At 37.7% G+C, this 15,256-nt stretch overlaps 1 protein-coding gene and 1 long non-coding RNA gene across 2 annotated transcripts in view; one reads left to right on the top strand and one right to left on the bottom strand.

The window, feature by feature from the left end:
• Nucleotides 1-11,178, top strand: part of cacna2d1a (calcium channel, voltage-dependent, alpha 2/delta subunit 1a) — a 158,113-nt gene extending 146,935 nt beyond the window's left edge. Inside the window, exons 35-38 of the mRNA XM_059325449.1 lie at nucleotides 1,266-1,392; nucleotides 2,851-2,963; nucleotides 3,618-3,700; nucleotides 10,566-11,178. Of these exons, the coding sequence (XP_059181432.1) occupies nucleotides 1,266-1,392; nucleotides 2,851-2,963; nucleotides 3,618-3,700; nucleotides 10,566-10,688 (446 nt within the window). The 3' untranslated portion in view covers nucleotides 10,689-11,178. The remainder of the gene's footprint in view (nucleotides 1-1,265; nucleotides 1,393-2,850; nucleotides 2,964-3,617; nucleotides 3,701-10,565) is intronic.
• LOC131960291 (uncharacterized) overlaps nucleotides 1-15,256 on the bottom strand; it is a 138,114-nt gene that overhangs the window by 107,635 nt on the left and 15,223 nt on the right. The window lies entirely within an intron of this gene.

Raw genomic sequence — 15,256 nt, 5'->3', positions numbered from 1 at the left:
CAAAGCTTCATTTATGTCTTAGTTGCTGCTGTTGTCCCATAAATCTCCAATTCAGGTCGGCACTTTTCTTTTTCTTGTTGCTGTTGTTTGGACACTGTACCCAAGTTGTGTGGTAATCCGCCATTTTGTCATATCCAATCTATTTATGTTTTAAGATGCTGCCGTGTTGTTTTTTGTTGGTTTGTTTGTTGTTGTTTTTGATTTGTTTTAATTTTATTTATTTTTTTTTCTTGTATACCAAAAAAGCATATAAAACTATGATTGCTTTGTGTGAAACATGTGTTCTAACCAATGTGAACTTGGCAATAATAATAATATTTAAAAAATAAAATAAAAAAAAATGCAAAATGAGTGAAAAGAAGAAAAATCTAAATGAAATCAATATTTGGTCTGACCACCCTCTGCCTTGAAACCAGCATCAATTCCAGCATTTTTCCACACCTGCCTTAGACTTTTGCACAGTACTGTGTGTATTTCAAAAGTGTCTGTTTACATGAATACACACAATAGTCAGGAGGCTTAGGACCAGATTTGAGAAGAAAGGGGACACGCAGGACAAAAGCACCAGAATTTTTCCACATGCTCTCCATCACCATAGGTTTCAATTTTTGGTAGGAGCCACTTCTTCAAGATTGTGGATCGGAGATGGCAGCCATATAAAGTCTATGAGAACCAATATATCTTTCAAGCCACTTAGAAGGTCAATCTTGGTGTCAAAATATACATTTTCTGGGTCAAGAAATCATTTAAAGCTATTGAGAATATCACTAGATGACTCACTGTAAATAATGTGTTGATCAAGATCTAACATGAGATGAAAGCGTTCCCTTGATTTTATTTTGCAGTGTACATGGCAGCTAATCCTCACTCTGCTGTGAACATAGATTCCGAACATTTTCAACTCAGGATTCTCTGCTGCAGCACTTGAAGCGAGTTGCCTTCCAGTCTGGGTGAAAATGAACATTTCTATTTGATCAAAAAATCATCTAGTGATATTCTCAATAGCTTTAAATGATTCTTTGACCCAGAAAATGTAGATTTTGACACCAAGATTGACCTTCTAAGTGGCTTGGAAGATATAGCATTTCTCATAGACTTTATATGGCTGCCATCTCTGATCCGCAATCTTGATGAAGTGGCTCCAACCAAAAATTGAAACCTATGGTGATGGAGAGTATGCGGAAAAAAATTGGTGCTTTTGTCTGGCGTGTCCCCTTTATTTGGCTAAGCTGCCTGACTACAAATGTTCTTGTCTCTTTCCACAGCTGAGATGGATGATGACAGGTCAGATGCCATGAACAAAGAGGTCTGCATCACACAGCAAACTCAATACTTCTTTGAGACCAACAACCTGTCTTTCAGAGGCACAATCGGCTGTGACAACTGCACCAGGTAACAATATCCACTCCTTCTCAGCTCCGTACCCCACACATAATATATATACACACTTCCAGAGACTAGTTAAGGTCCACACACTCCCTGACCTGCAGTGATACGTTTGCATCCATGAGACACAAATGAAGTCCCCAGAGAGGCTGAGAGTGGGCTGTAAAAATTCACATGCCATGAAGGTGAAGTCAAGTCACCAGTGTGGACCACCGTCTTGGCATGTTTGTGTGTTTGATTGTGCACACGTGTGTGAGCGCGCGCCATTTTAAAGCCCCCTGGTGCCGGGCTAATGGAGTGCCTGCCCGCATGCCGCGCGGCGTTCCTGCACATTAGCCGCACACACGTTTCTTTTTAACGACCTCCATAAAAAAAGCAGAGAAAATCATTTGTGCACCAGCGACATGTGGGTTTGGGTAAAGGTCCTGGAGGACCGCGGGGTGGCACAGCAGGTTTGTGTCCCCTCAGGAAAAAAAAAAAGCAGTTTGGAGACTTGTTTGAGTAATCCACTGTGTGCTTTTCATTGTGTTAAACATGAGAAAAGTGTGGAAGTACAGAAAAGCCAAAACATGAGACAGTTTAAAAACAAATATAAAGACATCATCTTTACAAAGTACAGAAATTTAGAAAAGCCTCTGTAACATGGACATATGTAGACTGTAATTCTGTAATATACAAAGTAATTGTATTTATGGTTATGATACTTATATATATATAGTAATTTACAATATACATGTATAGGTATTCACAATGTAATATAAATTGTTTTAGTTTTTATAGCCATAATAAAGGTGGAGGATGATGACAGGCTCAGGATCAGAGGCAGAAAGCAGATCAGTTGGGAAAATGTTATAATATTTTGAGCTGCGTTGAACAAAAATTGCAGCAAATTTAAATGAGCGTGGAGTGAACACAACCCCGTCATCGTAACACAGGTTGGAAAAATGATACAAGAACAAGAAGATAACTTCTACGCTTCATTATAAGATCAAAAACAACCAAAAATAGATGCAAAAATGACCAAAGATGACACAAAATTATCAAAATAGACACAAATTGACCAAAAATACATGTAAAAATGACCAAACAACCAAAAAATAGATGCAAAAATGACCAAAATAGATGCAAAAATGAACAATAAATGGCACAAAATGGAATAGCCTGTATTAATTAATTAATAACACATCTTTATTGTGTGGGGGGAAAAAAATGTAATTGTGTCATTATCAGACCGCCATTACATTTTTCATCTCGCGCAGCCCCTAGCAGCAGCTCACGCACCCCCAGGGGTCCACGCACCATACTTTGGGAATCCCTGTTCTACTTTAAAGCAGCAGACCGGTTTCTATATTTCAGTGCTTTCTGTTAAAATATTGCATGTCTCAGTGAAATTGTATCTCCATCTTTCCTGGACTGGAGCCCAGGTGTCAGCAGCATCTCTCGTGTCTCTTGTGTCCTCTCCAGGCTCTACCATGCTGAAAAGCTGCCCAAGACAAACCTGGTCTTTATCATCTCTGATGCAAAACTCTCCTGCTCGTCCTGTGACACTAAGAAGTTAATACAGGAGGAACAGCAATGTATCCTTTTACCCAGCGCAGCTATCGTCTGGCAGAGAACATGTCCATTTGATCCAGCGAACAGATGTTTTAGGAAGTTTGTGTTTTTGACGAGATAATCATGGATTCACGCTGATTATCCACAATTCTCAGAACTCCCTATTCCCCCTTATTTGCATCCCCTTTAAATCCCACAGCCATAATAATGAGTGAACATTTCCACAGTAATTGACATTTAAAATTTGTCCCAGAACTCTGATGTGTCCGCTCTGGATTTCTCCTTGCTGCGTCTGTGGAGCAGATGGAAGTGTGGGTTAGTCTGCTGAAAAGGTTACAAACAAATCTCTGATGCTCTCTCAAACACACAGGGCTGTGGTCAATTATAGATTAAGCCTCTTGGAAAACACAATGCTCCAAAATGACTACCACACAGTGTCATAGGGGTATTGAGCAATGCGCTTGAAATCCAACTTGTTTTAAGTTTTAAATGTCATGCCACAATTACACTGGATCTGCCTGATTTGGACAGTGATACAATATATATCCCAGATCTTCCACATTAATCAAAATGTTCTATTCAATATTTTTCCATTGGGTAATCAGAGTTAAGTATTTGTTGCTGCTTGTTCTAACTCACTTGGAAACTGTGCCATGTTCCTGACGCTACTCCTCCAGCTGATGGTCCTGATCCCTGTGAACTGGCTCAGAATCCTCGTTACAGGAAAGGACCCGCAGTCTGTTTTGATAACAACGAACACGTAAGTTGCTTCTGGTTGAGAACTGAATCACGCAGGTTGTCGCTAAAGGTTGCTCTGTGTAGGGTTTCACGTATAACATTACCAGTGCTGAACACTGGGACCACTGCGGCTTCATTAGTCCCTCAAGAATTAGAGATGTTTGCAGAAAATCCAGTCTGAAATGGGGAAAAGCCTTTCAAATTAAAACGCGTGCCCCGAGGCTACTGTTTCTGGGTTTCACTGTTAAAATCATTTGAGCTCATCGCCAAAGAAAATCTCGGCCTGGTTACAGCTTTAATCAGTCCTTCCAGCAGTGACAGGACTATGAAAATCATGTGTGGATCCAAACCAAACATATATTTATGAATACCACAAGGTAGGGCTGGATAATAACCAACAGTTATCAAAATACTGGCATTATTTCATCTCCTACCAAAATAAACATGCTCGTACCTCTATTTCATTAGCTAAAGATTGTCTGAATCTGATAGAAATAAAGCTGCATTCATATATTCTTTTTTGACCACTAGGGGGCACCACAACAAGCTGAAAACACAGATTTCTGTCAGAGTTGTAAGCAAATAGTCAGCTGTTTACACATAACATTTGCATTCATTTGGAGACTTGTATCTTGCCTATAGACTGTATATTCAGATGAATAACATGATAGCTCCCCAAAAGTGAAGCTAAAATGTGTAATTCGCCCCACTGGTGGCTGACTGCAGTATAGGTCATAAATCCTGCCATTTTTATGTTGGCAAATGAGACATTGGGGGCCAAATAAGACTTCATAAGTATGATTTTCTGGCATTTTAGGTACTTCTTATCACACTTTTTTTGTTGTTGTTGTTGCTATTGTGGGGTTCGAAGTCATGATTGACAGCAGTGATTAACTTATGATTGAGTAGGGGAGGGTTTTTTTTTAGATATTTTTTTTTGGTTTAAAGAACTGAAACTAAAACTAGCATTTCAGACGATATGAGAAAAATTATGGGTAACGCTTTATATTAAGGTCCTTGTAATAACCGTTAATTAACAAGTAATAAGATCTCGCTTTAGATCCCTTTAGCTGCAAAAAGCATAGTTAACTGTTAACAAGTGCATAGTTAGCTTATAATAGATGAGCAATAAAGTATATTTCAATATCAATAAGCAAACAAAAGATTAATAAAGGCATGGCAAAGACATAATGGGTGGGTTATGGGTGTTTGTAATGCTATTATGAAGAATTATAAGATACTCATGAGGCTTTTATTAATGTTCTTATTATAAATCTCTTATAGCTTGCTATTAGCTGTATTATAATGCCATTATTAACACTTATATAGGCTTATAAACACACAGTAATGTTAATAAGCATCTTGTGAGGACTTACAAGGGCCTTATTATTTGTTAATTAATGGTTATTACAAGGACCTTAATATAAAGTGTTACCAAATTATGTTTTGTTTTGAACGTTAAAACTTGTAAGTTGTCTAGTAAAAACCCCAAAATACAAGTTTAAACCAGGAAATTAGCATATTATGTCCCATTTACAGGTTTGTAAAACTTAGCTATGAGCTAAAAGATGCTTAAACTATGACTTCTATAGTCATATTTTAGCCATTATTAATATAAAAATATTGATTTGAGCAGCTATAAACAGAGAATATCTACAAAAACCAATGACATCTAACCAGAAGTGACACCAACACATCATTTCTTTTACTTATAAATCAGAAATTAGCCATCACGAAGGAGGGAAATATTGTGCATGTTATGATTAAATGAAATGTCATCAAGGTAAATATGATAATTTACTATAAATGTGATATCATCCGGCCCTACCTCCAAAGTGCCTGTTACTGGGAGCGTTTTTATCTTTTTTTTTCTAATTTCCAAATTTATACTCCAGATGAAACAACTTGATCTGTTTTGACATTACACCTGGAAAATTCATGGTAGCACCAGCAACATATTAGGGACCAATAAAGAAAGGAAGTAAGGATTTCAGCCAGCCTTTAAAAAAAAAAAAAAGAGTTAAGCTTTTAGCCTCACTGGACAGAACCCAGAACCCTGAAGCTGCACTCCTGATATGGAAACAATATATCAGTGAAGAAATTCTACCCATGGCACCTTTCCATCACTAATATCTTAACATGGTGCATGTCATTTCTTTTCTTTTTGCAATCCCTCAAAAGCTGTATGTGTGCAGATTTCCCACGCAAAGACAAACAGTCGGCTGTTGCTCAACTATGAATAACTAAGCTAAACAAACATTTTGATGAATCTCTGCGTGTGAAACCTCTGTGCATGAATGCTCTGTTTGTTTTCACTCTATAGTCTTTTTCCAGTGTCGGCCTTATGAATTAACTCTTACTCCTGCACTGTCACACACACACACACACACACACACCAAGGTTATTATAGTTAACGAAATAACGAAAACTAGAATTGGAAAAATATTTTCGTTAACTGAAATAAAAATAAAAATGAGAGTTTTTAAAATACGATAACTAACTGAAACTGTATTTTGTGGTTACAAAACTAACTAAAACTAACTAAAATTAGAGTGAAAATGTCCTTAGTTTTCATCTTTGTCAACTTTTTTCATACGTAAACCTTTTTGGTTGATATGAAATCTATTTCATCTATCTGGTTTTATGACTTAATAAACGTATTGGGGCTGAGATGGATCAGACAAAGGAAATAAAGGCAACAATTACTGTGACCTTTCTGAATCTCAAAACCCAACAAATACCCCATTACAAAAAAAACTGAAAATTAACACGAAAACTAATAAAAACTAAACTAAAACTAAGCATTTTCCCAAAAATAAAAACTAATTAAAACTAGCAAACTCACTCTGAAAACTAATTCAAACTAACTGAATTTAAAAACAAAAAATTACAACGAAATTAAAACTAAAACTAATGAAAAATCCAAAACTATTATAACCTTGACACACACACACACACACACACACACATTCTTGTACTTCTATCTTTGGGAGGACACTCATTGTAATAGTGAATTCCCTTGAAAAGTTGTAATAGTTTTGGATTATTCATTAGTTTTAGTTTTATTTTCATTGTGATTTTTTGTTTTCAAATTCAATTAGTTTTTAGAGTGAGTTTGCCAGTTTTAGTTTAGTATTTATGTTTTTGAAATGATTGAGTTTTAGTTGAGTTTTTATTAGTTGTAGTTTTTTGTAATGGGGTTTTTGTTGGGTGGGAGATTAAAAGAGGTCACAGTAAATTTTTCCCTTTATTTCCTTTGTCTTATCCATCTTCATTATGTATGAAAAAAGCTGACAATGATGAAAACGAAGGACATTTTCACTATAAGTTCGTTTTGAAACCACACAATACAGTTTAAGTTAATTTTTTAAACTCTCATTTTTGAGAGGACCGGCCAAAATGTCCTCACTTTGCAAAAATGTCCCCACTCTGTTGGTTAAAAACGTGTTCTGGTCCTCACTATGTAGGAAGTACAAGAACACACACACACACACACACTTCTCTCACACTCTTAATGCATCTTGTCTTGTACAACTATCGTCTGAACTAATTTTCTTGCATTCTCTGCTTTCTCGCTAACTATGTGGACCTTTTTGCTGCATGATTGTCTCTCTCTCTGTTTTCTCTGTTTGCTGCTCTGTGATTGGCTGTTTGATGGTTAGGATGAGGCCATGTGCCGAAGGAGCGCAGGCTCCCCATTGGCTTCTTCTCTGCTCATGTTACTGCTGCCACTGTTCATGTGCTGTCTCGGGTCAGTCCCATAACGCTCGCTTTCTCTTCCATTTCATCATTATCTTCCACTCAATCTTTCCGCCTCTGGCTCCGGACCGTTCCACCCGTTCTCCTGGTGGTTCTCCTCTGTTTGTTTTCCTCGCCTTATCTCTTCAAGTCTGTCTCCATCTCTGATTGTTCCCACTTCATCCTGTCTTTTTTCCCATTGTTTTCCCACCCTTATCTTCCTCACCTGTCACTCTCTCTTATGTTCTACCACCATCTGTCTTTCTCCCGACTTTCCTCTTTCTGTCCCTCTTTCTGCCAACATTTTTCCCGACTCACCTGACTTTGAACTTCAAGCCATGCTCTTTGTATCTCTCCCCATCTATCATAATCCGTCTCATGCAATAGACGACGGTGTCTATCTCCACTGACATCTGATTACTAATGTTGCTGGAACAGGCCACTCACTTCTCATTTGCACTCCAGACGTTTGTGCGTCTCTTTTAATGATTCTCAACTTTTTTTTCCTCTCAAACACATATCAAGGCTCAACATTCTTTCCCCTCCAGATGCTAACACACAGAGACTTAGAGTATCCAATCAATTCTGGTCGGACGTAATGGCTCAAAGTTTTCCAGTCGAGTATAAAAAAGATATTTTAACGCTTTTTTATATGGATTTGACCTCCTGTTTGACCCCTGCATAGTTCTGGTTGACCGTTTGTGAAGCCCCGCCCCCTTTAGTTAGTGTTGTTAACATGCTGAACCTGTCAAGCTTTCCTTCGTGACACAACAAGGTGATATACAGTCATGGAAAAAAAGATTAGACCATCTTTGTTTTCTTCATTTTCTTGTTCATTTTAAGGCAAGGCAAGTTTATTTGTATAGCACAATTCAACACAAGGTAATTCAAAGTGCTTTACATACACATTAAAAACAGCAAGACACAATTGAAAACAGTAAAAACAGTCAATTAAAACAGGGAAATAGAAATAAAAATATAAATACGATAAAATAAGATACAGCAGGATAAAAAAAAGAGATAAAATAATAAAAAGCACAAGTCAAACATTGTGTAGTTAAAAAGTAAGGGCAGCAGAGTAGAGCAGATAAGTGTTAAAGTTAAGAGTACACTGCAGTAAACTATAGTGTTTTTAGTCCTGATTTAAACCAATGTCTGATAATAACCAAGATCATTATCAAGAAAACCATGTTAAATGTCTAGATATCAGCTCTTAAATTAAACTCTTATCAGCTATTTTTGTTGTTATCGTTATATTTGTCCAAACAAATGTACCTTTAGTTGCACAAGGCTTTTAAATGAACAAGAAATTGAAGAAAACAAAGGTGGTCTGATAATTTTTCCATGGCTGTAGGTGGCACAATGGCTTGCCAAAATGTTTAATTTCAGGCAGAGGCAGATAAAAGCCCCTAATGAAATGACAATTGATGCTGGCAACCTTTAAGAACAACAGTTATTGGTCAAGAAAACTGCCACCAGCTGACTTTTTAATGTTTCCAGCTGATTTTTTTACATCCATCTGCCTTTGAAAATCAAAGTATCTTAAATATGCTCTTGATGTTTGTTATCACAGCATGACGGGCAAAATATCAGCATCCTCACCAATAATAACATAAGAAACCGCAGTGTACTGTGCACAATAAAATAGGAAGATCAGGCCTTGTCCAAATGTACACAGATTTTTTTGTTGTTTTTTTTTAAATGCATGCGTTTTGGCTTTTTGTCCATATGCAAACTGCATTTAAGTCATTAAAAACCGAGCTTTTATACATTTTCGGTGTAGTTGGCCCTGTTGAAGTGTTGACAGGCCAAAATAGTGTTGTTTATAACTTGTTTATAACTTTGCTAACAGAACTTTTTTGTTACTTTTCCACTAAATTGAGGAGCAGAGGCATCAAATTGAGCTCCAGAGTGATTTATGCACCATTGCAGTCAGGTAGCTTTCCAGTAAAAGCTTTTTTTTTAAATTCAGGTTACTCATTCTTCACATGATTCGAAAAAATCGCTTTTTGATTAGTGTTGAATCCCTGCCGGTTGGTTTGGCGCGCTCTTGACAATGATTTAAATTGTGTTTAATGTTGTAATTTAGACAATAGTTAAATTTAGCAACTAGAACAAAGGAGGGAAAAACAGTTTTCAAAAACACTTGTGTACATGTGGACTCAGCCTCAAAGTGGTGTTTAATTTTAGCATAAAAATATTTGGATGCTTGGCTCACATAGCTGACCATGTTGTCTTCTTCTGTGGTTGCAAGATTTTGGGCTTTTATGATGAAATCAAGGAGAGCAGGACATTTGCCTCAGCATCCAGACTGTGGATGAGCTTCATGAATGGGTCTTTTTTAGAGTAAATCAGCTGGTCATGCTAATGATGCAGATAATGTAACAGAAATAAACATAAAATCCATTTCTTTCCCATTTGCTCTTATGTTTATGGATTTTGGACCGCTGTCTAAATATAATAAATTTAGAGTTTCACTCTTTACATCTCTTGTGACACACCACTACAAGCTTGACAGGTTGGTTTCTAAGCTATGACTAGACCAGGGGTGTCAAACTCTGGCCCGCGGGCCAAATTTGGCCCGCAGTGTAATTTTATTTGGCCCGCGAGCCAATATCAAATTATTATATTATTATTGTTCTATAAAAGCTGACCCGCCGGTATTATACGGCGCATTTACCGCTAATACTAGATTTATTATTGTTATTTTATTTTTAAATGTATTAACCTGTTGAAAAACTTTATTTTGATATTTAAATCAGAAGGATGCAAATAGAAAAGAGGCATACGATTTTTGTTTAATTTTTATTGAATAAATTAATGACACTGATGTGTTTTTTATTTTAAATTTGATTTTGCATGTCTGCACTATTTAGTTATATATTGTATGTTTATAAGCGTTGCTGGTTCCATATTTAATGTTAAAGCAAAACATGTTTGGTATATATTAAAAGGTTTATTTGTTCAATATTGGCCCGCGATTTTATTCAAGTTTTACATTTTGGCCCATTGTGTATTTGAGTTTGACACCCCTGGACTAGAGCATCACTGTTCGGGGGAGGGGCTTAGTGAACGGTCAAGTAGAAATGGTTTAATGTGTTATTTACCGAGCAGTAACTTGACTTCTTGTCCCCCCTGCTCCACACCAGGAGGAGGACCCTGACTGTGGCGGGGCGTCCGGCCTGAGTCCCTCCCTCTGGCTGACGATGACCCTTCAGCTGGTTCTACTCTGGGTTTTGACTGGCTCCAGACACCACGCCATCCCATCATGACCTCTGAAAACTCCTCATCATACCCCCCCCCCCCCTCTCTCTCTCTCCCTCTCTCTGTCTCTCTCTCTCTCCCTCTGTTATCTCCAAAATGGCAACCAGCATGCAACGCTGCCACCGAATTGACGAACGCCCTGACGAGAGGCGCTGGTCACAAACAAAGAAAAAAACCTGTGAGCCCCACTTCCTGCCACTTTCTCTTTTTGATACCTTCATTTTCAGGGGTTTCTCAAAGTGATTTCACCAGGTGCAAGGGTACAAGTGACGAAAAAGAAATGTTTACCGGAAGAAATCTGTTTGAAAGATAAGAGAGAACTCTTAACCTACGCCTATCCGTCATCTCCTCGGTCCCTGCCAGCTGAGATTAGAGGAATCCAGACATTAATTTTCATTGGCGACTTCTGAACTGTTTCTGGCTTGATGTCATTGATGAAAGAGATCGGACTGCCTTTTAGTATCAGAGGGATTTAAATCACCATGGATTGGTTGGGGGGGGGGGGGGTTGGGATGAGGGGGTGGGGGGGCTTGCTGTTTATTATCGAGCAGTTTTTTTTTCACCACTGCCAGAAACAGCGCTGCCTTTAGCAAGCGTGCAATTTATTTTGAATCAATTTTGCAGTGGTTAGTTATTAGGTCTTTATTGTTTTGTGGTTGAGAATTCGGCTAAGGTTGCAGGAAGAGATGCCAAATTGTTACATCACAACCTCGTGCCCTTCGTTTGCCTCTGTCGGGTTGCTGATAATAATGTTGTCTCAGTCTGATTTTATTTATTTCTTAGATAGCACTAGGCAGAACATGTTCACAGTGTCTCTGAGGGGTTGAAAGATGTCTTTACTTTCGCCCCAGTGTTCTCTCATGTAGATACTGTATTTGCGGTGTGAAAGTCATTGTTCATTGTTATGTTTATGCACAGAAACCAACCCTTCAACTGCCACAGAGGGCCTGCTTCTGAGTGCACAGATTAAAAAAAAAAAACTTTTGTAGCTGATCAAAATAATCATCAGCCCCTATCGAGAGTAGTAAATGATCTGGAATTGCCGCCTCGGTGTCGGATCGCTCCGATGAAAAAACTTTGTTGCCATAGTGCGCATTAACCAATCAGGGTGAGCCTGGCTGGTGTCCTATGCATGCTCAGTGGACAAAATCTCTAGTGCCATGTGGACTGTGTGACTCAGATGAACCTTCAGCTTTGTAGACTGTGGCTACTGAATGGAAAGAAGTGTAGTTTTTAATTTGTTTTACGATTTATTTGAACGAAGCGTCCGGAGAGCATGCTACTGTTTCTTTTACTGCAAAGAACATGAACGAAGGGGGAATTTGAGAATATGTATTTGACGTTTTTGGTCAACAGAAAAGAGAAAAAAAAAAAGGAAAACAGTACATTTGTATTCACTGCTGTCATTTTTTTTAAATTAAATGACTACTATCTGCACTGGGGTATAAAGTGCAGCTGTTATTTGTCTTTACAGTTTGATTCTGACTAAAGAACAACCTCTTTCTCTCTGTAATAGTGAGGTTGCAGTTTATTATACACTGGATATAAGATATGACTGCAGTCAGTCCATGTGTGTGATCCTCTCCACTGCTGTATTTCATTTTCTCCAATAGAAGTTCATCTTGTTTCATTTATGTGTGCCTTCTTTTCCATTATTTACATAAACACAACATACCTAATTTGAGCGTGAAACGTTGCAGATGATTTACCGTAAATGGTTGTTTGAGTGCAGTCAAAATGAATTGTGAGATTTATTAAGAAATGCATTAATCAGCCAAACCGCCGCTGCAGAACAAAAGAAATCTGACAAAAATAATTAACAACAAATCTCACAGGACCAAAATCTAGACAATCTGGTGCAGTACTAATTATGTCAGCGAGGATATGAGTAGATCATTTAGTTCAGGATGGAAATATAAATCCATCCTGAAGAACATTAGTAGAAATGACTGCTGTTTTTTTATTTTGGTGTAATGACAAAACATTAAAAGAAACTGATTCAATTAGGCACGACATATTATATTAGACAATGTCATCAATTGTAAACAACAAGCTTTAAAGGGAAAGTTCACCTCAAAATCTGTTTATTAATCTAGAAATCTAGATATATAATGGCTTTAGATGACACTTGGTTTGTGGTGCTCAAAGCATAAAAAAATACATTTTTTTTTAAATCATGACCCAGTCACTGAAGATGCAGGAACTTTTTTTTTTCAATATTTCCTACATGAAGCTGTTTTTTGAGCACGACAAGCCTTTTAGTTTCATTTTATTCTGAGTCTTATATCTCCAACTCACACCAAAACAATCTAGATTGATAAATAGCAGTAGAGGTAAGCGAAAAAAATAATTCTTTCTAAATTCTTAAAAAAAAAAACATAATTTTGTACTTAAACAAGCTGCAGTTGACAGTTTGTTTGGTCATTCGATGAGTAACCCCACAGTTTGATTTAGCTGCCTGTTGGTTCCAGGTAACAATTGACAATCACAGGTTAAATCAGTAAGCATTATGTTACAACTGTTTAGTGATATCAGATACTTTAAGGATACGCTCCCTGGTTTTATCGCCCTTATTGCGTGCTTAAATCATTAAAAGTCCTTGTAACTCCTTGTCATCTGTGTTCCAGAGTCAAAACATCCACAGATAAATTAATTTGAGGACACTATGCACACCAATAAAACCAAACCAGGGAGTGCATCTTTTTACGAGTGTGTAATCTATAAACACTGGCGCATGTTTGCAGGAAACTAATCTGTGGGGACGTGAAAAACCACAAAAACTGTGCACCACATCACCACTGACATTTGCCTCTCATCCCCTCAGAATGGTTTTAGTTAGATGATTACTGTTGCATCATACTGAATAATATCGTTTTTTAATTACAAGCATTCCTTCATGTCCAATCGAGGAGTGCTACGTCCGTCTATTCAATAGCAAAGCCCCATTATTAAACCGTCATGTGGTCTGTGGTGCACTCTTTACTCTCAATGTTTTCCTCTATCTTAAACTATAACCTTCCAACAAAATCAATGTGGTGAAACTAACAATGGTATTTATGCTCCTCATTTACTAACACTCAAGAATATCAAGTGCCATATGGGACTCTCTTATTCTCTCGCAGAGAAACCTATTATCGTAATATAACATTTATGCAATTTACGAAAGGCAACATGTACGTCTCATACATTGTTTCCCTGTGCTGCATGGTTAGTGCAAGTGCGTAGTGTGGCTTACGATTTGATAAAGAAAAACAACATATCCGGTGTGCTCCTGCTTTAGTGTGTGATGTTGGGAAGCATAATATTCTGGGTGTTGGGCATTTGTTCATGATAAGATAAGGTATGATCAGCTATTACTGCCTTTCTCTTGGGGGGACAGCATTTGGCTCCGCCCTGGTCTGAGTCAGCCGGGGGAAGAGAATCTGATTGGCCAGCGTGATGTTTGAATGCACTACTCAATCTGTCTGATTGGTTAAAGCCATGTATGAATCATTTATTCAAGGACCATACTGGTGATTAAGCAAGTTATAGACCAAATACAAACCATGCATACTTTACATTAGCGCGAGTATTTTTGCAAACCATGTTTTTTCAGATTTTCAGCTACGCTACGCTAGCAGTCTGTCCACCAGTTTGGTCCAACCTGAACTAAACAAATATCAAATTAATTATCCTGAAATGTTCATGAATGCTGATGGCCGGACTTTGTCCTTTAATTTGTTTTATGAATAAATACCTGCAAAGCTAATGGAATTTAAGTGTTAGAAAATGGGGGGAAAGTTTCAAATTTAGCCAGCTAATATGCTAAGCTAAGCTAGAAAACATGGTTAGCATTAACCTCCTCAAAAGCAACATGTTAGCATCCACGTTAAGCATTGAGCTCAAAGCTCCTCTGTGCCTGACTCACCAGCCTTTCATCATGTCTCTCATTCTCTGCATTCTCCTCTCTTCCAAATCTATTTTGCAGGGGGTATCATCGCTGCATCCCAGGCTTAGCAGCACTGTGTGCGCTTGAAAAACAAAAATGCAGAATAGAAGCTTCTCTGGCTAGTTTGAAGCTGATTGCTAATTGATTTTTGATTGATTTTTAAGCCGTGAAGTGAGTGAAGAGAGGACAGTGGCTGCCTGAAAAGTAAGAAAATATCTTCTATTTTGGAGAAAAGTGAAAATGGTCTGCAGTAATTGGCCATATAATATACATGAATTGTAGTTAAAGGTATACTATGTAATGTAAACACAACATTCAAACATGGCCCCTCCTTCCCGATGAAAGTGATAGCAAACTCCAGAATCACTTTTACTATAATTTATTTATTTTTGCAACTGTGTCCTCTCTTTTTGTAGCTTTGTGCCCAAAGACTGATGCCCAGAAAAGGGTTTCTGCAGAAACAAACACACGTATAAGTGATCCTGCATAGTGTACCTTTAACAGTGATTGTATTGAAGCTAAACTTGCACAAACACTAGTATGGTCCTGTCAGTCACTTCGGTACATTGTACGGACATGAAATGATAATCACACCATCCAAACTGCGCAGACTGCTTTTAGAGAATCATAGAAAACATTGGAGAATGA

Source organism: Centropristis striata, chromosome 22 (assembly GCF_030273125.1).
Source record: "Centropristis striata isolate RG_2023a ecotype Rhode Island chromosome 22, C.striata_1.0, whole genome shotgun sequence".
NCBI classification, from domain to species: Eukaryota; Metazoa; Chordata; class Actinopteri; order Perciformes; family Serranidae; genus Centropristis; species Centropristis striata.
This window is presented reverse-complemented; position numbering and strand designations above follow the sequence as displayed.